We start from the raw sequence: 24,266 nt of genomic DNA on the forward strand, positions 1-24,266 counted from the left end.
TGCAAACCCTTACCCTGCCCTCTCCCACCTAGTTACACAGTGGTCGCCTGTACATCGTCGAGCCTGTTATACAATAACAGAATCTGGTATACTATTTACATTAACTGCATCTTTTCTTTGCAATTTTGATTTCATTGTAACGGTAAATATGAAGATTAAATTAAAGTATTTGTTTGCTCCCCTGCAAGGTTATGCTGTTGAGCTTTGCAATTAATAATCTTCACAGAAAGCAAGTGCTGTAAGCTAAGTTTATTATCTTCATTTTCTGATTTGTATGGATTGTTGGAATATATACAATTTAGTGACTGAATTTCTGATGTAGGTTATTGTCTGGTTATGCTAACAAATGTTTAATTTATTTTTTAGAAGAGGAAATTGCATGGATGATAAGAGGCTGTCTCATGGAAGGTTTGCCACAGATGTTAAATGGCTTGGAACTCCAATCTGTGAGATGAGAAGAATGCCAGATTGCAGTGGCACTTTGCCAGCACTAAGACCATCTAGCAACCATTCAGTAACCATCCGAGTAAGTTAGTCTTTATCCAAGCAATATACAATTTTTTTTTGAAAATATGAGAAAACCCATTCATTATTTATGAAGCAGCAATACAAACTTCGCTATTCCTTATCTAATCAAACCATGGGGTATATTGAGGCTTTGTGACAGTGCTGACCTATAATAATAACTCATCAGCCACATTTTAAGATGTTTTGGGATGAAATCCTAAAAAAAGATGAATGGCATTAATTTCTAAATAGATTGTATAAATCTAACAAAATTACCTTATTTTCTAAATTTAATTGTGAATCTAAACACCTACAAGCTGAAAATACTTCTTAGCAAATTATAATCCATAAATTAGAAACTGTCATGATACCTTTCCCTATTTTATTTTAAGCCTGTTTCTAAATTGCTTAAGTGTGCTGCCTCCTCCTAATATTTAAAGACAGAAAAATCAATTTTGCATTCCATTAGATGTAATATGTATACTTACTTTTCCTAATTTCTCCTGTAATGGTTACTGCAACCTCTATGCTTGTATTGCAGACAGACTTGCTGAAAAGTGGTGATGTTCCTCGACCCTATCCCACATATCTCAAAGATGCCTGGGATGACAAGCATGTGAGGATGCCTTGCTCTGAGCTAAATCTTTTTCCTGTTGAAAACGAGGTAAAGAATACCCATAACTCAAACACCACTGCACCTGTTTTCATGTTGTATGCTTCAATCAGAATAGAGTAGTATTGTTGGTTATTGAATTCATTTGTGGCCAATTTTCACATGTTTGCACGTTTTTAAACATGTGTGGTACCAGCTTCCTGAAATGGTAACCAGTTAAGGGCCTGTCGCACTTATGAGATTTTTTGGCAACTTGCCCGTCATAGTCGCAGCAGGTTGACGGAAAAGTTTCAAAATGTTGAAAATCCAGCGGCGACCAGAAAAAGGTATGACTCTTTGGGCGACTACTCACCGGGGTGATGCCTGTTGGTGGTGAGTAGTCGCCCAAAGAGTCATACCTTTTTGGATTTTCAACATTTTTTAATTTTTCGGCGTCCTGCTGCGACTATGACGGGTGCCGGCAAGTTGTCGAAAAAAATCGCATAAGTGAGACAGGCCCTTTAGTTAGCAAGTTTGAATGTATAAAGCATGGCAAGGCTTAACCATAGAATGTAGTTGCAATATCTTGGAATAGATGTAGCACTACAGTTGGAACAATAATCCAGAGTTTAATCGTTTTTCTGAGCCTCCAATGGTACTTGCATATATCAACAATTGATTAACTAGTATCACAGATCTTTCAAATGCAACAAGTGGCAATGTGCTGTTCATTCGATTTCTCTCGAGGCCTAAGCTTAATTTGAAATAATATGTATCACTTGGTGATTCAGCTTTTGAGACATACTTAAAAGCCAAAGCAATTATAGTGAAAAGCCAGATCAATTAGAACCAGTTTGCTTAAATTTCTTAATTGAATAAGGACCTGGATTGTGCACAGTTTCATTCTCCACAAACATGGTCTGACTTATTTTGATAGTTCTATCTTTATCTCTTTTTATTTCTAGATTTCTAGATTTTCAGTATTTGGCTTTGAAATGATGGATATTCCATAGGGTAGCAACTTTGAACGATTATTTTAAAAATTGGTTGGTTAACTTGCACTTAAATGCATCAATAGAAAACAAATCAGAATTTTCTATAGTGTCTGTTTTTCGCAATTGCAGTTTTTAACTTTTGTCACCAGGTATCTCTTTAAGATTAGTATCAAAATTGGCAAAAACAAATTGCTGGAGGAACTTAGAAATAATTTTGCGGGCTCATTAGTACAGCTTTTTTTTAAATGGGGGCATTTTCACATGATTTGTATTTGAGTGAAGGGCTTAATAGTTTAACGATGACACAGCTCACTTTTACAATTGGAAAGATTACTCTTTTTCAGAAACTTAATTGGTTTCCAAGTAAATCTTGAGATTTAAAGGATGAACTTTTGAATAGGTGACATTTCGGCTCAAGTCCCGAAATGTTACCTATTCCTTTTCTCCAGAGAAGCTGTCTGACCCGCTGAGTTATTCCAACTTTTTGAGTCTATCTGGTTTAAACCAGCATCTATCTGCAGTTCTTTCCTACACATAAACATTGGAATAATGTTTCTCATTTGATAATGTTATGTAAATTCTTCTACATTGCCTCTGACCAGCTGTCACCTTACATTGTCAATCCCTTTTTTCTTCAGGATGGAAGCAAGAATGTGAGCAGTCGATGGAAATTGATTGACATTGCATTGTCGAGAAAGTTTGATAACTCGCTGGATGTAAAGGTGCGGTGTGAAATTAGATTAAATGTGCTGCAATGTATTACAGGGCTTGAGAGGGAAATATAATTATAGTCATTCTTTTGATCACCTTAGTTCAGTAAATATTGCAACATCTTTAATCTACCTGGTTATTAGCTTCGGACTTTTATGTACAACACTGTCAGTCAGTATGTAGAAACGAGGAACTGCTGATGCTGGTTCACAAAAAAAAAGAATCAAAGTGCTTCCTTAGACTGAACACGGGTCCCGACATGAAATGGCACTTTTCCATGTTCTCCATGTGCTGTACTAGTGAATTGACAATGTGTTTTCTCCGAAGCCGATTTATTCTCCCTAAGAAATGATATACAGAACTGCTCACATTTAAAGACCAGCCGTGCAGAAACTTGGCTAAACCAGTCATAAATACTTTACATACAAGGGCAACTTGGATGTTGGATACAGCAGATGATTTGGTCCTTGGCACTCAAAAGTCTTTCTTCCATGAGACCATCCACGACCCGTTCACACTAGTTATGTTATCCCACTTTCTCATCAGTTCCCTACACACTAGATGAACTTTACTGAGGCCAACACTGCACTTTTTTTAAAGATGTTTGAGGAAACTGGAGCAACTAGAGGAAGCCCATGCAGTCACAGTGAGAAGGTGCAAGCTCCATACAGACAGCACCTGAGTTCAGGATCGAACATGGGTGTCTGGTGCTGTGAGGCAGTAGCTCTACCAGCTGTGCCTCCATGCCACCCTCTTCACAATTTCCAATGCATAATTCAAGAATGTGAAGGAAAGTTCTCCACGCCTTTATGAGTGCAACTTCAATAATACTGGAAGTGTGACAATATTCAGGCAAAGTAGGTTACTTGAATTATATTCCTTCTACCACCCTAAACATCCCTGTTCCCTGAAGAATGAGGACATCTCCGATGCCCTGGTTTGGAACACCTCATGCTGGGTGCAGATGCGGCGTAGAGAGTAGGGGATAGAGTCGTTACAGGAGGCAGGGTGGGAAGAAGTGTAGTCCAGATAGCATGGGAGTCAGTAGTTTATAGTAGGCGTCGGTCAGAAGTCTTGCCTGCGATGGAGATAGTGAGGTCTATAAATGGTAGGGAGATGTTGGAAATAGTCCAGGTGAATTTGAGTGCCGGATGAAAGGTGGTGAAGTGGATGAAGTCAGTGAGTTCTGCATGGGTGCAGGAGATAACACCAATGCAGCCGTCGATGTAGCGGAGGTAGAGTTCGGGGATAGGGCCACGGTACGCCTCGAACAAGGTTTGTTCAACGTACCCTCCAAAGAGGCAGGCATAGCTGGGGCTCATGCACATGCCCATAGCTACGCCTTGGATTTGGAGGAAAGGGGAGGAGTTACTTAAGTCTTTTCTGACATTACGGAATTTAAGTATGTTCCTATCCTTAATAGTTTTCTTAGGATGTTTGGCAACAAACTCTCCAAGTAGTGAGTGTATTCTTCAAATGAAACCAGTTAAATAATTACTGCTTGGATTTTATTTTTCAGGATGCAATACTGAAGTACAATGCAGGATATGCAAAGAAATGGGACTTCACTACCCTGAATTACCTTTGCACTGAGGTAAGACAAATACTGATGAGCTTGTAAGGACATGAAACGGGGCTACGTACTTTTCAAATTCACTGTTGGCATTAAGGGCCAGTCCCACTTATGCAATTTTTTTCGGGCGACTTGCCCTTAATGTTGCTGCTTTTGAAAAATTGCAACATAGATCGTGTGTTGTGAAGGAGAATGTTACAAGTTCTCTTCCAGCTTGTTTTAAAATTATTGTAACAATTTACTCTTTGGCATGGCATTGGCTAACCTAAATCACTTTATTTTAATAAATAAGTTGGTAATGTCAGTTGATGTTAAGATGTATGTAATGAAAATCAGTTACATTTTAGTGGATTTAATCTTCCTGCTACAAAGAAGCTCTTAATTACATATCCAAAAATTCAAAATATTAAATTAATTTTAAAATTGCACTTTAAGAAATCTTCAGCTCATGAAGAGGAGAAGCAATGGGTAGGATTATTGACTCCCCCCCCAACCCCTCTCTCTCACCAGACCAACACGTCAGCTTGTCTTTTGGGATGACATGTATTGGCAGTGAGTTATTAATGTTAGATCCGCAAGAGGAAATTATGTTGATAATATATTGAAATGCAGGAGTTCTGAAGCGTTTTGGCCACTGCTTCTTTCTTAACTTGACCAAGGAATGTATTTCAGGTTTGTGTATATTATTGTCACATCGTGAAAGGAACAATGAAACTGATTTTTTCAATTGGCTCTTCTGATGAATGAATAAACGACCAGTATGTCAAGGACCAGCTAACAAGGTGTTATACTCCTTATATTTTGCTTATTTTGCTGTGTTATGTTAATTCACATTATTGGGTAATTTGGATATGTTTCTATAAAATAACTTTGATCTTGTGATTTCTGGAAACAAGGAAATCAAGGGAAATAAAGCTAGTGCTCAAACATAGTCGTGATATAAAAGATCTAAAGGTTTGATGGGCTGTATAGCCTACGCCCACATCCATTTCTTCTATTCAGTCATGTGAAAGAACTTAAACCAACATGGTACTTGGTGTGAGATTTACTGTGCACTTCTGATGTAAATATTGATTTTTGAATACAGTTCAGTTTTAGTGATGCTTCCAGTAGCTGCTGTGTTTTTGTGGCAAGCATAACTTTGCTTGCACATTGCTTTAGAACTTAGTGTGGAATCCAATTACCATTCTCCTTCTAATCCAGGAATAGTTAATTTCCAAGGTACACAAAATTGCTGGGGAAACTCAGCGGGTGCAGCAGCATCTATGGAGCGAAGGAAATAGGCGACGTTTCGGGCCGAAACCCTTCTTCAGACTCAAGTTAATTCATAGTTAATTTCCACTTCACTTATCATTTATCAACATTCTGCTGTGTTTTGTATAGAGATTCAATGCAAGGGGAGGTCAGGCAACAGAAGGTACACAAACCCTAGAGAAACTGATCTCCATTGCCTACCATTAAAATTGTCAAAATCCCCATTAAAGGCAGATGGTCTATTATCATTTTACACCAAGTATAAATTTAAGATGGTTATTTAATTTCCTAAGTGTATTATATTTTTTTAAAAGAAACATCTTCAAGCTGTTGGGGAAGTAATTGGATTATAGATAGAACATTTTTAAGTTGATGCAAGCTTAAAGGATTTTGCTGCATACTTGTGTGTGCATTGTTGCATTCATCGGGAACATGCACCTGAAATTAAAATGGAAGTTCAGTGTAATTCTCTTATTATTTAATTATTTGGTTAACCGCCACCTGTCTCAGATGGGCAATTGATCTCTCTCCCCCCCACCCTCCCCCCCCCTTCAAGCTTAATTTGAGCCTCTCCTGCTCTTTATGTGGATGACAGATGGCACAATAGGCTAAGTGTTCGGCTGGCAACCGGAAGGTAGCTGGTTCGAATCCCGCTTGGAGTGCATACTGTCGTTGTGTCCTTGGGCAAGACACTTCGCCCACCTTTGCCTGTGTGTGTCCTTGGGCAAGACACTTCACCCACCTTTGCCTGTCTGTATGGAAGTAATTGTGTGAAGCACTTTGGGGTCAATGCAAGTTGACTAAAAATGTGCTATATAAATAAAGACATTATTATTATTATTATTATCTCATCTTCTCAACATATTCCTCTTTTTTGTCTCCTTAAATTTTTTTTTTCTTTTAATTAGTTGATCGTCAATTTATTCTATATTATGATCAAAATGTACAATTGCGTCAAGATTTATCCTCCCTAATACCTTGCACCCAAGGGCTTCACATTCCTACTTTATCGATTGTAAACTGAAAACCAAAATGGCGAATTGAAGGTATAATCCTAGTCGTGATCCATTTAAGGGAAAAGCAGTGTCGACATTCAGCTAGTCACAAGATGTACAGTTTTGTACAGCTCATCCCTGCAGGCACTGTCATGCTCTCTTAACTGCTGGTGAACAGTTGACAATGTAAAAGTTCAGGTGTACCTCTATATACAATAATCAGGAAAGTGAAGTGTTATCTCAGTATTTACCACATTCTCAAAGTTAATGATATTTTACTATTTTAAAGGTTATATGGAATTGCAATAAATTAATGCCATTTTTAACTTGTATTTAGTTTTTAATGTGTACTATAGTTTTTAATACTGCAGAAATGTCTTTCCTTGCTGCAGGGGGAAGTAGTTAGAAAACCACTTGCCAGAAGGGAGTTTCAGATATTACTTTATAATCAAATACTTTAAATTTCTATCAAATATCTGCTATGTGAAATGAGTTCAAAAAATGATTTAATTTGCAAATTGAAAAGAGCAATATTAATGGGTTTACAAACTTACTATTAAATTAAATAACTATGCATTTAATTAAATTTTATCGGGTAAGCCGAATGTAAATTTTAATACAACTCTAATTGGCCATGAACACTAGATTCAAGATAACCTTCTCTCCAGGGTTTTTTTCCCACCTCTAAATATATTGACAATGAGGGATGGCCATGTATTTTACTGCATCTGAATAAGGTTTGCTGGCAAGGTATTTCATGTTTTTCCGGTGAATTGAAATGAGTTTGCAGTAACATTTTAAGCAAGAAATCAGGCTATTAGTTTCAGTTTTAATAAAAATTCAAATCAAATTTAAAATGCGTACACATAGATGTACTGTTTCTGAAACCAAATCTTACTGGTTCCAAGGCGAGCGGACTTGTCCTGTTGCCGGGCCATGGCCCGACGGGTCCCTCCCATTCCAAAATAGGGAGCTGCTAATGTAATATTGAAGGAGACTCCTTTCCAGCTTCCTTCCCCTCCATCACCCCATCAGTCTGAAGAAGGGTCCCAACTTGAAACATTCTGCAGAGATGTCTCCTGACCTACGAGTTACTCCAGCGCTTTGTGTCTTTTGTGCTTATTCTACTTGCCTGTTTATATCTTGCTGCAATATAACTGTCCTATTTGCAGTTCACAAGTTTTGTGTCTTCAGAAAATGTAGAAATTGTGGCATGCACTCCCAAATCTAGGTCACTTAATGTACATCAGAAAAAGCTATCCTTGGGGAGCACCAGTCCACCTTACCTAGGGTCCATAAAACAACACCCATTCACCATCATCCTCTGTAACCAATTACTTAAGCAAATCTCACTTTCATGCACTCAGTGTCCCTTTTAATGCCACACGCTTTAACTTTACTGATAACCTTGTAATATTGCACGCTGTCAAAAGCCTTCTGGTATTTCATATACACAACACCAATTGCATTGACCTCTTCAACTTTATTGCCTCATCAAAAATTCTAATAAATTGATTAAATAAAATTTGCGCTAAACAAAACTCTGCTGGCTTGCCTTAATTCTTTTTTCTCCTTAATTCTGCCCCAGACTGATGCATCTAAATGCTTCCCAATATCAAAGTTAAATTGTAGTTAATGGCCATTTTTCAGCAAGAGAGTTACACGTATTCTCCAGCCCTCTGGTACCACTCCCTTTCCATGGAAGATTATAATCAGTGCCCAATGATTTCCTCCATACTTCCCTTAAAGGTCTAGGATGCATTCCATCCCTTCTTATCCTATTGACGTATCTTAGCCAACTTCATCAGTATAAATGCTCAATTTATAACCCTGTCTCAACTATCTCCTTCATTATTACTTCAGAAGCTCCCTCTTTTGGATGAAGATGGATGCAAAGTACTCATTCACCCACAGTGGCGCAGCAGTAGTGTTGCTGCCTTACAATGCCAGAGACTCGGGATTGATCCTGGCAATGAGTGCTGTCTGTACGGAGTTTGTACATGGGTATTCTCCAGGTGCTCCAGTTTGCTCCAACATCTCGGGGACGTGCAGGTTTGTAGGTTAATTGGCTTCTGTAAATTGCCCCTAGTGTTGAGGATATGAAAGTGGGATAACTTAGGACTAGTTGGTCAGTGCAGAATCAGTGGGCCGAAGCGCCTATTTCCATGCGGGAACTCTAAACTAAACTACCTTAAAAACGTCTATGTACAAATTCCCGGTTTTGTCCATAAGGACTCTTGCTATTCCATGCAACTCTCTAATTAATTCTACTGCGGTGCTCTTCTGTATTCTTATTTGTCTCGGCACTGTCTTTACCTTAATTTTAATTTTCACTTCCCTACTGATTCCTTTATAATCAACTGGTATGTGATGTCAAGTATTTCTGAAGCTGAGTTGCGCCATGAAATGTAAAGAGTCTATATTTGGATTTTGCTTTCCAATAGAGCTACATAAACTGGGATCACAGTGTGGCATTTGCTGCCGTTTCTCAGTTGGTTGTGAAGTGAGGGAAGCAGTTCCGTAGACAAATAGTTACCCATCTAATAATACCCAAAACACTTGGGTTGTGTTTAGTTTAGAGATACAACGTTGAAAGCCGTTCGGCCCACCGAGTCCGTGTCGACCACGATCCCCACACACTAGGGACAATTTACAATTACCAAGCCAATTAACCTATAAACCTCTATACGTATTTGGAGTGTGGGGGGAAACCAGAGAGAGCCCACACAGTCACAGGGGGAGCGTACATATTTTACACAGACAGCACCCATAGTCAGGATCGAACTTGGGTCTCTGATGCTGTAAGGCAGCAACACTCCTGCTGCACTACCATGCCACCCTATATAAGCTAAATACATATTTTTGATGCATCTAGTGAACATCTTTGGTTTCCACATTAACATAATCTCAAATATTTTATTATTTTTACAGGTAGATATTATTACGGAACAGTAGACATAACACAAAATTTTAAAATAATTTTGTCAAACTTTCCAATTTTTTAAATCCTGTTCTTATCCACAGAAAATTGAGAGCATGGAAAACTAACCTCAAAATATTATTTTTTAAATGACTAACCGAATCTGACTTTAATGTGCATTATATCATCATTGCCTGCAGTCTCCTTTTTCTTTGGCTGAATCTCACTTCTGTAATGTTTATTCTGAGTGATGCCCTGTGACAAGACCCAGCATCTCTATTAATCTGCACTGGCTACAATAAACATATTTTCTTTGATTTATTTTAAGCTACTGTCTGCCTGAAGGTTTGTACAATCAAAAGCAATGTTTGCAATAGTGGGAAGTCTTTTTTTAATCTAACACTACAATCAGAAGTGACTTTTCTTTTGTATTTTTCAAGTGGAGGAGAAGATACTTCTTCCAACTCCATTTGGAGATAAAATTTATGGTTTACAAATATACACACAAGCTATATTGAAATAGAATTGGTTGGTATCAAACAAAAATCTTTCTAAATTGTCTCTATGAAAAATTCATCCGTAACCTTTTCATTTGAATGCCAATCCAGGGCACCCTTTTTACAGACCATGCTACTTTTGAGCCTAATGACTGACTTGTCTGATGAATGATAGTTCTCTCCCAGACTTGCCGAAGTGGCTTCTGAAGATCATGATTTTTTTTAGCACTGTTTTCTTTTCAACGTTTCAAGCAAGCGACCCCTGAAAGAATTGACCTGTTTGAATTAATCATTGAAAACAGAATACTCAGCAGGTCAGACTGCAACAATGGTGAGAAAGAAAGCAGAGATTCTATTTCAGGTTTCTAACTTCCAATCTAGGGTAATGTGCTAAATATTTTTCCATTTTTGCCTCATCTTGTATTTACAATCTTTTTCACGGGAAATTATAGAAATATGTTTTGAAACAGATTTCCACCAATTAAAATTGTGGCAGCACTCTTATATTGAATGTGGTGAAGCAAGATTTTGTCCCATGAGATAGATCCTTGATGTTCAAAACTTTTTCTTTAACTCTGAAGAATCTTCGCTGAAAATATCATTCTTTATGGGTGAAAAAAGAAAAGAAAATCTGCTTGGCTGACTGTTTAAATGCCTCTTAAATGTTGCTATTGTATCTGCTTCTACCATCTCTCCAGAGAGCATGTTCCAAGCACCTACCACTCTGTTGAAACCAAAAAGAAAATGCAGCTACCATAAGCATTCTCCCTCTGTGGCCTTAATTCCATGTCCATTTTAGTTGTGCATCCAAGCTATTTCTGCCATGCTCAACAACATCTTCCCACCACCATCATTTATCTGTTGCAAAGGTATTTAAAGCATGGCTACCAAGTTTGTCTGAATGCCAAATAGTATGGTAAGCAGAACTAAACACAATATTCCAAATGTGGCCTAACCAACACTTTATACAGCTGCAACATGACTTCTCAATGTTTATATCTTGACTGCTGAAGGATAGCATGGGGCGTGCTACCCATCTACTTGTGTTGCCATTAGTCTGAAGAAGGGTTTCGGCCCTTAACGTTGCCTATTTCCTTCGCTCCATAGATGCTGTTGCACCCGCTGAGTTTCTCCAGCACCTTTGCCTACCTACTTGTGTTGCCATTTTCAGGGAACTGTGAACTTGCACTCCAAGTAAAATAATCATTTTTGAAATGTTGGAGGCAAGGGGGTTTTATTGTCATATGTTCCCGATGGAACAATTAAATTCTTACTTGCAGCAGCATGACAAAACAATATAATAAATAATAAAATAAAGTTCAGTGCGTGTGTATATATATAAACATTTTTAAATGTCATTTTTAAAAAGGCAACTGTCTGCAGTGACATGTTGCAAGCAAAGTATATCATTATACCAACACTTCTTTAAAAAGAGACTGACACTATTGCCAATATGAAACTCAAACGCAAGCATGGAATCCTATATATGCCAATATATTGAATTGAGATGGACACTTACATAGCGCACACTTCGTCACTCTGACAACAGTCCATTAACATTGCAGCTGGTAAGGTTAATTAGCAATCTGAAAGTGCCAAGAAAAATAAATTCACAAGATATCCCAGAGATGCAGCTTTGTAAGCGAATCTCACCCATTTTAATTTGAACTTTGATTGTTTTTTGTAATTTGTGTTGCCACATCCATGAAAGGTGTTCTGTATGTGGCTGAAAAATTAATGGTATTTTGCAGAGGGCAAAATATATCTTTGATATACTTTATTGAAGCACTTATGGGAAAACTTTATTAATGAATTTCTATTTTAAGTTGCAGCCATTTATTTGTAAGATGGTATTATCGAATAATTCCTCAAGAACTGGAGCACAAACTCAATTGGAGCACTAACTTTTAAGTGTTTAAATAAAAATATAGTAGAAATGCTTAACGTTTGCCTGCATCTGTGAAGAGAAGCAGAGTTAATATTAGCTGATGGGAACGTTTAGTGATAGACAGATGGTGGGGAAATGCTTTGCTTCCAAAACATGTACCACCCTTTTATCACCCACTTTCACCTGGCACCACCTCCACCATTCATATATTTGCCTGATACAGATATTCCCCGTGGCTCTCTCACCCTCCTTCGTTACCACTTTTTTATTACCAGTTCAGATTTTAATAATAAATCTGAAACATTTTCTGGTCCTCCCCCCCCCCCCCCCCCCCCCCCCCACGAGGTACTGTGAAAAGCTTTTGCAAATATGAAAGTACCATTACATAATCATCATTAATATCGTCTGGGGGGATGAACAATTTTGTGTGTTTTATCACTCTCATTTTACTAAGATGTGCAGTGAAAGAGACTGCACAGTCTGCAACAGAGCTCATCATAATGTTGATGAAGCTGAGCACTCTATCAACTCAAGTATACATTTTATGTTTTTATGAGATTGAAGTAGACTGACAACTAATTAGGCAAGGTGCAGAGATGGAGCATGAAATCAGCAGCTGTTACTCTTTCTCACAAGAAGAACATTAAGTATTTTTACACGTTATGAATGACCCAATAGAGTATTTAATTTGTCACTTTCTGTGACTGTTGGTTGGTTCGTTTCAGTAAATGCTCGATGGACACTAGAACTAATGAATTTATTAATCTTATCACTGAAAGTGGTATTTCTCCACTTGTAATGAGGAGATATTGCAAAGTGCATGTTGAATATTGGAATCTGAACAGCGCATATGTGTAAAAGATGAATTTTATCTTTATTATCTTCCCATTTACTGCTTAACTTCAAGCATTTTCCAGTTGATTTTCCTTATTTGAACAATCCTTATGGTTTGTATTTCTTTTAGGAATGTTGAGTATAGCTCAGCAATAGACATGACAATTATATTATGGATAACAACTGATTTTCCCTAGGGAATATAAGATGATATTTCCCTGCACAGAATGTTTAAACATTTTTCAAGTGCGCACACACATGCTTGCAAAAGTCTTAAAAACTGCAACAATCCACCAGGTGGCGACAGCAATGGCTGTCTGGCCAGCAGTCTGTCATGTCCCTTCTCTGTTTTTATTATTTTAAGTGTGTTTTAAATGTGTGTTTCAATGTTTCTTGGTTAGTTTATGTGTGGGGAGGGGGGGGGGGGGGAATAGGGGTAAACGTTTTTCAGTCTGTAGAAGGGTTTCGGCCCAAAACGTTGCCTATTTCTTTCGCTCCGTAGATGCTGCGGCACCCGCTGAGTTTCTCCAGCACTTTTGTCTACCTTCGATTTTCCAGCATCTGCAGTTCCTTCTTAAACGTTTTTCAGGCACTTACCTCGACGGAGATGCGACTTTCTCAGTCGCATCTCCTAACAACTAGAGTGGTGCGGCCTTTCCTGGAGACCGGCCTGGATCATCAAGCGGCAGGCGCGGCACGGACTTTAACATCGCGGAGCTGCGATCCTTTGCCGAGGATCGCCAGAAGAAGTGCTCCGACCGCAGGGCCTGTGGACTTTTAACACCGTGAAGGTCTCTGGTAAGAAGCGGCTGACTTGGGAACTCCATGCCGCGGTGGGTTCTAATCTGTCCGGACGTCGGAGTTTCGATCATCCCGACGAGAGGGCCTGAACATCGGACCGTCTATAGCGGTGAACTGCAGAGGGTTCAAAGGCCCCGCCTGGTGAACAAAGGAGGAAGATGACTGAACTTTATTGACTGAGGAATGTTGATTCCGCCGTGGTGGATGCTTATGTTAAATTTTATTTTATGTGTTCTTTTCACTTAGTATGGCTGAATGGTAACTCAAATTTCACAGTACCTTCATTGGTTAAGTGACAATAAATTTGAACTTGAACAATCAGCTGGTACAATTCACGGGAAAAAAATGCTGTTAATTGTATGCATTTAAGGTCATAAGTAATAGGAGCAGAATTAGGCCATTCAGCCCTTCAAATCTACTCCGCCATTCGATCTACCTCTTCCTCCTAACCCCATTCTCCTGCCTTCTGCCCAAAAGCTCTGACACCAGTACTAATCAAGAATCTATCTCTGCCTTAAAAAAGTACAAACTTAAAGCACACGGCATTGGGGGTTCAGTATTGATGTGGATAGAGAACTGGCTGGCAAACAGGAAGCAAAGAGTAGGAGTAAACGGGTCCTTTTCACAATGGCAGGCAGTGACTAGTGGGGTACCGCAAGGCTCAGTGCTGGGACCCCAGCTATTTACAATATATATTAATGATCTGGATGAGGGAATTGAAGGCAATATCTCCAAGTTTGCGGATGACACTAAGCTGGGGGGCAGTGTTAGCTGTGAGGAGGATGCTAGGAGACTACAAGGTGACTTGGATAGGCTGGGTGAGTGGGCAAATGTTTGGCAGATGCAGTATAATGTGGATAAATGTGAGGTTATCCATTTTGGTGGCAAAAACAGGAAAGCAGACTATTATCTAAATGGTGGCCGACTAGGAAAAGGGGAGATGCAGCGAGATCTGGGTGTCATGGTACACCAGTCATTGAAAGTGGGCATGCAGGTGCAGCAGGCAGTGAAGAAAGCGAATGGTATGTTAGCTTTCATAGCAAAAGGATTTGAGTATAGGAGCAGGGAGGTTCTACTGCAGTTGTACAGGGTCTTGGTGAGACCACACCTGGAGTATTGCGTACAGTTTTGGTCTCCAAATCTGAGGAAGGACATTATTGCCATAGAGGGAGTGCAGAGAAGGTTCACCAGACTGATTACTGGGATGTCAGGACTGTCTTATGAAGAAAGACTGGATAGACTTGGTTTATACTCTCTAGAATTTAGGAGATTGAGAGGGGATCTTATAGAAACTTACAAAATTCTTAAGGGGTTGGACAGGCTAGATGCAGGAAGATTGCTCCCGATGTTGGGGAAGTCCAGGACAAGGGGTCACAGCTTAAGGATAAGGGGGAAATCCTTTAAAACCGAGATGAGAAGAACTTTTTTCACACAGAGAGTGGTGAATCTCTGGAACTCTCTGCCACAGAGAGTAGTCGAGGCCAGTTCATTGGCTATATTTAAGAGGGAGTTAGATGTGGCCCTTGTGGCTAAGGGGATCAGAGGGTATGGAGAGAAGGCAGGTACGGGATACTGAGTTGGATGATCAGCCATGATCATATTGAATGGCGGTGCAGGCTCGAAGGGCCGAATGGCCTACTCCTGCACCTAATTTCTATGTTTCTAAATATCAAGGATCAAAAATATTCAAAGGAATAAATTTATTGCGTGATTATTTACATAGCACACTTCAAATCTTGGGGCCACACACTTTGGTGGTATGTACACTCTCTCTCAAGTGGTTCCACAAGGTAAAGGCTGTGGGATGCTGCCACTCTGGTTTGTAGTTAAATGCCTGAGCACACCGCTCTATGTGCATGCTGCAGCTCTATTTGGCATTTGTACCTTTAAAGGAAAATTTGCCATGTTGAATTTTGCACCAGTCATCTGTTCAAAATGAAGATATTTTAAAGAAGGGATTGGGTTCTATGGTGCTGGTGAAGTTTCATACTTTGGTTTGGGTCTTGTGCCCTCTAGTGAGGAAAAAGATAATTCTGCTCCGTTGAATATTGTCAAAACAGCGAAAGTCCGAGAATTTCCTAAAATTCTATTCTTTCCTTTTACAAACTACACTCCACATACCAATTCCTCTCTGTCCAACGCTAAAAGACAAATAATTACAAATCAATAATAATATTATTGAGGAAGGAACGTAGTCACAAAACTGATGTTGATTTTAGAATGTTGCATCAGGACTTTTGTCAATAGACCGACTGATCTCCATTTAAAATTCTGTTCCTGTTCTAGTGTGTTCCTGCCAACAGATGGCACTGCTCGGTCATTTTGCTTTTTTTTCCCTTTGTCCTTGGGACATGTGTACTTCGTCGCTAAAGAATTACCTCAGTAGTTTCGTAACCCATCTTACTGATATTTACATAATTGATTAATTGCATTTAAAAGTGCATTAGAATGATTAGAACATAAACATGCATCAAATCATAAGTAATGAATATGCAATGCCATTACCACCAATTGAATAATATATTTCCCATAACTGCAGGTTTCATATTAGACTTAGTTTTGTAGATTTTTGCCGATCGAAAAATCTGAGGTATTTTTCAAACCTATTACCTTGAAGTTTCTGAACACATTTGCTTAGTTACTGCAGTGACTTCAAAGGGAAGTTATGCTCATATGCATTTTAAATGATCTGTCTTTGGAGAAAGATCCTGATACAATATTCTAAAATCTATATCAGTTTTGTGACTATGTTCCTTCCTCATTAATATTATTATTGATTTGTATTTTTTTTTAGCATAGGACAGATTAATCGGTATGTGGAGTGCAGTTTGTATAGGAAAGAATGGAAGTTTAGGAAGTTCTGGGACTTTTTTTGAATTATATAAATGACTGTTTTTGATGTATATAAATGACTTGAACTTAACGTAGATGGGTTGGTTAGTAGGTTTGCAGATGATACCAAGATTACTGGGATTACGAATGGTGAGGAAGGCTGCCAAAGGATACAGTGGGGAAATAGATCAGCTACAAAAATAGGCAGAGAAATGGCAGATGGCATTTAATCCGAGCCACTGATGCACATTGGGAGGTCAAATGTAAGGGGAATATAGCTAATTAATGGCATGACTCTCAACAGCATTGATGTGCAGAGGGATCTAGAGGTCCATAACTCCCTGAAAGTGGCAACACAAGTCGATAGAGTGGTAAAGTAGGTATATGTTATGCTTACTTTCATAGGTCAGGTTATTAAGTATAAGAGCCAACAAATCATGGTGCTGCTTTATAGGGCCTTGGTGAGGCCACATTTAGAGTATTGTGTGCAGAGCTGTTCACCCATTACAAGATTTGGAAAGTGTGCGGAGGAGGTTCAGTGTTGATCAGACAGTCAGATCCTATTTTCCCAGGATGGAAAAACCAGTACTAGAGGGCATAACTTTAAAGTGAGTGAGGCAATGTTTAAAGGAGCTGTGTGGGGCAGGTTTTTTTACACAAAGGGTGGTTGGTGTGCACCTGAAACACAGTGTTGGCGGTGGTGGTTGAGGCAGATATGATAGTGGCATTTAAGAGACTTTGGATAGCATATGGAATGAAGAGGTATGCATTATGTGCAGGCTGATAAAAGGTGGTCTTGGCATTATGTTCAGCACAAACATTGTGGGCTGAAGGGCCTGTTGTGCTATGCTGTTCTATATTCTACATCTGAAGGGGAGAATGGATGAGTGATGCTGAGAATTTTAACATTCCCCCAGCCCCAAACTCTTTTTTTTGTCAGTTGCTGCAATCACTGCCACATTTAATGTAAATATTAGCACTCTTCAGTGGTAATTCATAGTGAAGAATTTTAAGATGTTTTCCTGTAATAGTTTCATTCAAATCCTAGTAATCTTACAGTTTCACTTCTGTTTTGGCTGTTGGCAAAATGCATAAATGCTTGACATTGAAAGTCATTAATTCCGATTTGGACTTGATAGTTGATCTGCTCTCAGAGACACTTACGTATAAATTCTACTTATTTAAAAACTGCTTAGCCTAAACCAGATCTTTACAGTAAAAGGACCTTGTGGATAATCAAATAAGTGAAAGCTAATAGCTTAAAACCTTTTCTTATCAATGGAAATTGAATAAAGGATTTCCATGGAAATTTGATTAGCTTTTGAGTCATCGTACAATGACTATGACGATAAAGGAAGAGGCTCTGTGCCTAATTCCATCTGTAATATATTAAAAATTGTTCATGCATGTCTTGAGACAAACTGCAAGCATCCTATGTTCATATATAACATGTTAACAATTCATTTGTTTGGGAACTAAATTCAACGTACAGGGGAAATTATGATTACCTTTTGTTTGACATTGAAGAGTCACAGATTCTGACTTGGATTTGTCGGCTAAACCACTATCAGAGACACTTAGTCATTTAAAAACTGCTTCGTTGAAACCAGATCTTTGCAGTAAAAGGACCTTGTGGATGATCAAATAAGAGAAAGCTAAAACAGAAAATTTTCAGCAGCACAAACTAAACAAAAACATGGAAGTAAGGAACTGATTTACAAAATAGACACAAAGTGATGGAGTAACTCAGCAGGTCAGGCAGCATCTCGGGAGAACATGGATAAGAGACATTTTAGGTCAAGACTCTTCTTCAGACTGATGGTGGTGGGGGAAGGAGGTGTCCGACTTGCTCCTCATTGTATTATTGGGGTCCAAAATAAAATGGAGTTTAGTTCCTTGACAAAATCTAACTCAAGTTAGAACACAATGTTTTGCAAAGGCCATGCACTTTATGTAAAAACGAAAAAACTTAAAGAGCGCAATTTGAGTATAGATTTAACGAGATTCAGGCCCATGGTGCCCAATTAATGAAACATAGCTTGGCGTGCATGGAATTAAATACGAGTGGTATGAAGCGGAATGTAGTAAGTTGTTTAGCAGCCTATGTATTTTTCTAGACATTTTAACAGATACTTGTAATTTTCTTTTCAAGTAGACTCCTACGGCCACAGTTTCTTAAAAATAAACAATTTACAACCAGGAAGCATGTCAGTACCCTTGTACAACTCTCATGCTCGAATAGAGTGCTTTGCAATCTACAGATGAGGTGAACATTACTGCCTCAAGACAGCATTTGACCAAGTCTGGCATTAAGAAGTCCCGGTAAAATTGAAGTTGATTGTATCCAAGTGGAAAACATCTCCCGACCTGGACTCTACTTCCACTGACCTTTGATCAAGAGAGTTCAAAATGCTCATGATCCTCGAGAGAGATTTAAAAAATCATTATCTCTGCCTTTAATGTCTGACAGGTAAATTTTGGACAGGCTAGGCTTGTATCTACTGAGGTTTAGAGCAGCCAGCTTTGCTTTTGGACAGAGACATACCTGAGAGTTCTTGGCAGGATTGTTGTGGATATGTTTCCCCTTGTGTGAGCATGAAGAAGCTGCAACTCTAGATTCTCATACGAGGGGAAATATCTCCAACTGCATCCCGTCAAGAACCCTCAGGATCACTATGTTCAGTTCAGGCTGCTCTAAGCTCCATTGGTTACAAGCCTAGCCTGTTCAACTTTTGTTTTTTAGACAATCCACACATTCAATTAATCTACTAAACCTTCTTTGCATTGCTTCCAATCGCCTTCAATTATACTCTGCTGTTTCTCATCATTTAGATAATTCACATTTTATTTTTCCTGCCAAAATGGACAATTTTACAATTTCTTGCATTATATTTCATTTGTTGTATCTGATTTGCCAGGACATGTTAAGGTGCGAAGTAAATACAGTTCCTTTTTGAATGCTTTACGCTCTCCATCCATTCAATGCTATTTCAGGTGATCTACTGAAAATATGAAGTAATCTATTTGTAAATGAATTGCCTATTGGAGGTTTATGTGGAGCAAGTTGTTTTCTACATGGAACGGTGACTGCCTGGAACACAATGCCAGTGGTGGTGGTGGAAGCAGATATAACAGTGGCATTGAAGAGGCTTTTAGATGGGCATGTGGACATGCAGGAAATGGAAGGGTGTCGATCAATGCGGGCAGAGGAGATTAATTTAACCTGGTGTAATGTTTGGCACAGATGTGGTCTGAAGAAGGATCTCGACCCGAAACATCACCCATTCCTTCTCTCCAGAGATGCTGTCTGTCCTGCTGAGTTACTCCAGCATTTTGTGTCTATCTTTGTGAACTTAAGGGACTGTTCCTGTGCTGTACCTTTCTATTCCTGTGTCAATGTAAAATATACATTTCATTCCACTGTTTTCCTCCAACTCCCACAACATCCTAGTTTCTTCATGCACCAGCATTAATTCTTGTCATTAAATCAGAACCTTGGATTTACCTTCCTGCGCATTTACTTAAATTAAATTGTGTCCATTTCCTCTTGGCTCATTCACTTAATCATTTTCTATGTCTCTGAATAGTATCAAGTCCCCTTGCATTCAACCCTTGGCCATATATCTCAGTGTCATCAGCAAATGCTCTCAGCACCCACCCCTGCGTGAACTGAAAAATGTGAAAGACGAAGCACTTGGGATCTCAGTTGTTTCTTAATCCCAACCAAAATGTTGCTAAACCATTATGCTTTAGTAATGCATTTTACAGAAAAGTTTACTTGACAGTGTTCAATTGGAATTTAAAACAAAAGGATCATGCCCTACATGGTAACACTATACCAATAATCCTGAAATTAATGATAAATTTAAAAAATAATGTTGACTTAGAATATCTTTTCATTTCTATGAAACTTGATATATAAATTGATTTAAATTTGCATTTGGGAAGAAAATAAAAGTGCATTAAAAAAACCCCACATGATCCTGAATTAATTATACATATTTTCTTTGTATTCGAACAAGATGTTTGCAAACAATAAATATCAAATATAATTGGGATCACTATGTCAGTATTTTAATGGGATGATTTAATTAGTGCATCTTGTCATGTTTGACAATTTTCTTTTGAAATGAAGTCTCGAGTTGAGTTTTTTGTGTGGGGGGAAAACACAACCTTTTTATGGAGTGGAATGGAAGCTGCATAATTTGGTGCTCTAATTAAATGTAGAAATCATAGATGCACTTTTGTGCAGAATTATTTTACAATCTTCTTACTTCTAATCAGAAAGCAGAGTAATTGAGGAGCATGGTTGACATTTGTGGATGTCTCACATCACACTAATAGAATTGAGTTTATTACCTTGCAAGTAAATAAAGACGAAAAGATTCAGTTAATTATTTCCTGCTGACCCTGTCGAGGTTGAGCCTGGAGGTGAAGGAGGTCTGAGTGGTGGTGAGATTGACAGTTCGGCTAAATGATGACTATAAAACACTATATTGTATCACAGATGATGTCTACCTTTAAAGATCTCTTAATTAATGAAGACATCTAATTTTGCATTTCCCTCGTACCAGCAGGTAATAAAGGCCAGTCTGAAAATATTTATCATTGAAAAACAAAAATATTCTCTCCCCAGTGGCTCCATACTAGGTTTTTAATCAGTGAAAATGAAAGACCATTGTGACCTTCACCATCCTGGCAGTATTCTGCAACACTTTGCTTTAGTTCTCTTTTTTCTTACCCTACTTTTGGACCTATTCTTTAATTGCCATGTCCTATACATTAAAAACTCTTTTTCTAAATCTCGAAAAAATTATATATATTTTAAGACCTGCCACTTTTTTCCCCACTAGGCAAAAGTGCTGGAGAAACTCAGCGGGTGTGGCAGCATCTATGGAGCGAAGGAACTAGGCAACGTTTCGGGCCGAAACCCTTCTTCAGACCGAAACGTTGCCTATTTCCTTCGCTCCATAGATGCTGCCGCACCCGCTGAGTTTCTCCAGCACTTTTGTCTACCTTCGATTTTCCAGCATCTGCAGTTCCTTCTTAAACTTTTTTCCCACTATTCTCTTTTCACCCGGATATTAATTGCAGAATCTCATAATGTTTCCTGGGTTGATATTAGTTAATGTGGTGCAAACTAGAAAGAAAATGGTGGCTTTCTTGATCATGATTGGCAGAGCTGGTAGTAATGTGTAGAAACAAAGAACTGCAGATGCTGGTTTACAGAACAAAAGGCACAAAATGTTGGAATATCTGAGCAGGTCATGCAACATGTCTGGAGACCATAGATAGGTGATGTTTTATGTCGGGTCCCTTCTCCAGACTCCTTCCTTATGTGCAATATTTATGAGATGGTTGGTGGAATGGAAGTGTGGACCAAGGTGTCTTTGAAGGGAGTGGTCCCTGCTATATGCTGAAAGGAGATTGGGGGGAAAAAAAGATATGTGTAGGCAGATCCTGGTTTAAACCAAAGATAGGCAAAGGCGTGAGATATAAGTGGCTGATGCTGTCAAGGTCTTTCTTAACAGGGAAGCCATGCTTCAGAATGAAAAACATTTCGGGAGACACTCTCGATGGAAAGTCTCCTCCTTGGAGAAAATAGGTCGGAGACAAGGAACTGGGAGAATGGAACAGAGTCTTTTCAGGAGGCAGGGTGGTCAAGATATCTGGAGTCAATAGGCTTGTAATAGAGTGTTGCTAATAGATGTTTGTGGTCACCTTTCAAGGTAGACACAAAATGCTGGAGTAACACAGCGGGTCAGGCAGCATCTCTGGAGAGAAGGAATGGGTGACGTTTCGGGTCAAGACCCTTCTCTACCGTATCTCCTGAGATAGAGACACAGATCCAGAAAATAAAGAAATGGCAGGATGGAAATTGGCAACATAAGCAATGAAACTGAAGTCTGACGAATTGTCCCGACCCAATGCGTCGTTTGTCAATTCCCTCCACAGATGCTGCCTGATCCGCTGAATTCCTCCAGAACGTTGTGATTTCCTCGAGATTCCAGTAACTGCAATATCTTATGTCTTCACTACCTTTCTGTGAGGGTTCAGGACTAATTTCAGCTGTTTTTTTTCTTCATATGCCACTGTATATTTGGTTCTCCACTATTTTTACATGATTTGCTTCACCAAGGAAGGTTGTGTTCTGCTACCAAACTTTTCATAACTTTGGCAAAATGACTTTTGCATTCATCGGTAGCAACATTGAACGGTGGGAAATTATTTTTATTGAACTCTCAGCGCTATGAAGTGGAATGCATGATTATAATTTTGATAACCTGAATGTGCAGAGGAAATCTTCCCATTATTGCCACCTTGTAGTTCAACAAAAATCACTTGTAAGTGGTCTTCAGTTTACCACATGATAAGCAAAATTTAATGCACAATGTATTGTTTCTAAACCAGATTTTTATTTTCTGTGATGCTGCTAAAATCAAGTGCCACATGCACCAATCTTGCTTGATGTGAACAAACCAGTTCTAAATGCTGTGGAGATAAAAGACAAAATTCTTGGGAATTTGCACCAAATTGGTCCATGTCAAAAAATAAATTTGTGTTGGACAAAGCACTCAGCATAATGACAATCACTAATGGTTGTTACATTCCTTAAAGCAGTAACCACGTGTTTCCAAACGTAACTTACAATCAATAAATTACATTTTTCTCGAAAAATGCATCTTAACCTTTGTGAGTGGAAAGTCTAGCGGCAGTCTCAATTTTGATGACAGTGAAGTATTAAACAGTCTGGGGACTTGTAACAAAGGAATGCTGTCTATTTACTGATGCTTTTGGCTCTCAGCAGAGAAGGATGAATAATAACTTCTTAAAAAATACGCTTGTCATTCTTGCTCCTGAGCAAAAGGGAAGACGTGGTTGAGCTGAAATGCAGATGTGGATTTACAGTCCACAAGATAACAAAGTCAAAGCCTGATGGATATGTTTATTTTCAGTGGACTTGGTTCTTTGAAATACCATTTACTTGGCGCATGCCTGATTACAAATTTGACTTGAAATGTTTAGAACGTAGCCATTCAAAGAGTTCATTCATCCTATTGTCAAGGTCTGTCAAAGTAAATCAACCAAGTCAGGTTATTGGCATGGATAAATACAATACTGTAAATCGCCACCTTTATGTACACAGGGGCATTAAACCTGCCTTTTTACTTGATTACTGCTTCTCCTTTGTGATGTATGGAAATGCCTACGGTCATGTGACATATCTTGGTTTACTTGATTTGATGCATTGTCAAGTCTTGATTTAAACCTGCTAGGCATGCTGCCTCAGCGCCTTCTCATCTCCTCCCGTCAGGGGTACTCATTCATTACCCACACTAGAACAGTTTTACAGTGACAAGCAGTCATTAGTTATGACAGTATTTAGTCAAGCCTCTTTGTAGCAATATAAATGTTCACTTTCCTAAATTGCTAGTCAAGGCTGTCTGCCCAGGAAGTTGCCAACCTCCAACTAAATCAAGCCATTTGCATTGCCTCCATTTAATCAGCATCCTGAAAAACAGCCGTGATAAAATTACTGAATGATTGATTGTGCTGACATGTTCCAGCCAATATCTCCGTAAATCAATACTTGCGCAGGTCAGGATTCTGAATGCATTTGGTTTAGATTTAATGCAGAGTTGGCCACTCTTATTTCCGATCGTAACCCAGTACTGTTGGCAAGAATTTTCTTATAACTCCATGACTTTCCTTCCAGTCTAATTACCCTGTTAACCATGTTAAAAAAATCTACAATATCTACACGATACTGAGGCTGATATGTCAATTATGTGGAGCATCTTCGTGAAATACAGTATTTTGTACATTGCCGCTAGAAACGGCTATCCTGCCTGATGGAACTTCGACT

The 24,266-nt window shown here is 38.8% G+C and overlaps 1 protein-coding gene across 4 annotated transcripts in view; it reads left to right on the forward strand.

The window, feature by feature from the left end:
• Positions 1-24,266, forward strand: part of parg (poly(ADP-ribose) glycohydrolase) — a 94,408-nt gene that overhangs the window by 10,909 nt on the left and 59,233 nt on the right. For all 4 annotated transcript variants that reach the window (XM_033012893.1, XM_033012894.1, XM_033012892.1 and 1 more), the window contains 4 exons: positions 367-526; positions 1,049-1,171; positions 2,733-2,816; positions 4,325-4,399. In XM_033012893.1, the coding sequence (XP_032868784.1) occupies positions 367-526; positions 1,049-1,171; positions 2,733-2,816; positions 4,325-4,399 (442 nt within the window). The remainder of the gene's footprint in view (positions 1-366; positions 527-1,048; positions 1,172-2,732; positions 2,817-4,324; positions 4,400-24,266) is intronic.

The sequence above is a fragment of the Amblyraja radiata genome, chromosome 37 (genome assembly GCF_010909765.2).
Source record: "Amblyraja radiata isolate CabotCenter1 chromosome 37, sAmbRad1.1.pri, whole genome shotgun sequence".
NCBI classification, from domain to species: Eukaryota; Metazoa; Chordata; class Chondrichthyes; order Rajiformes; family Rajidae; genus Amblyraja; species Amblyraja radiata.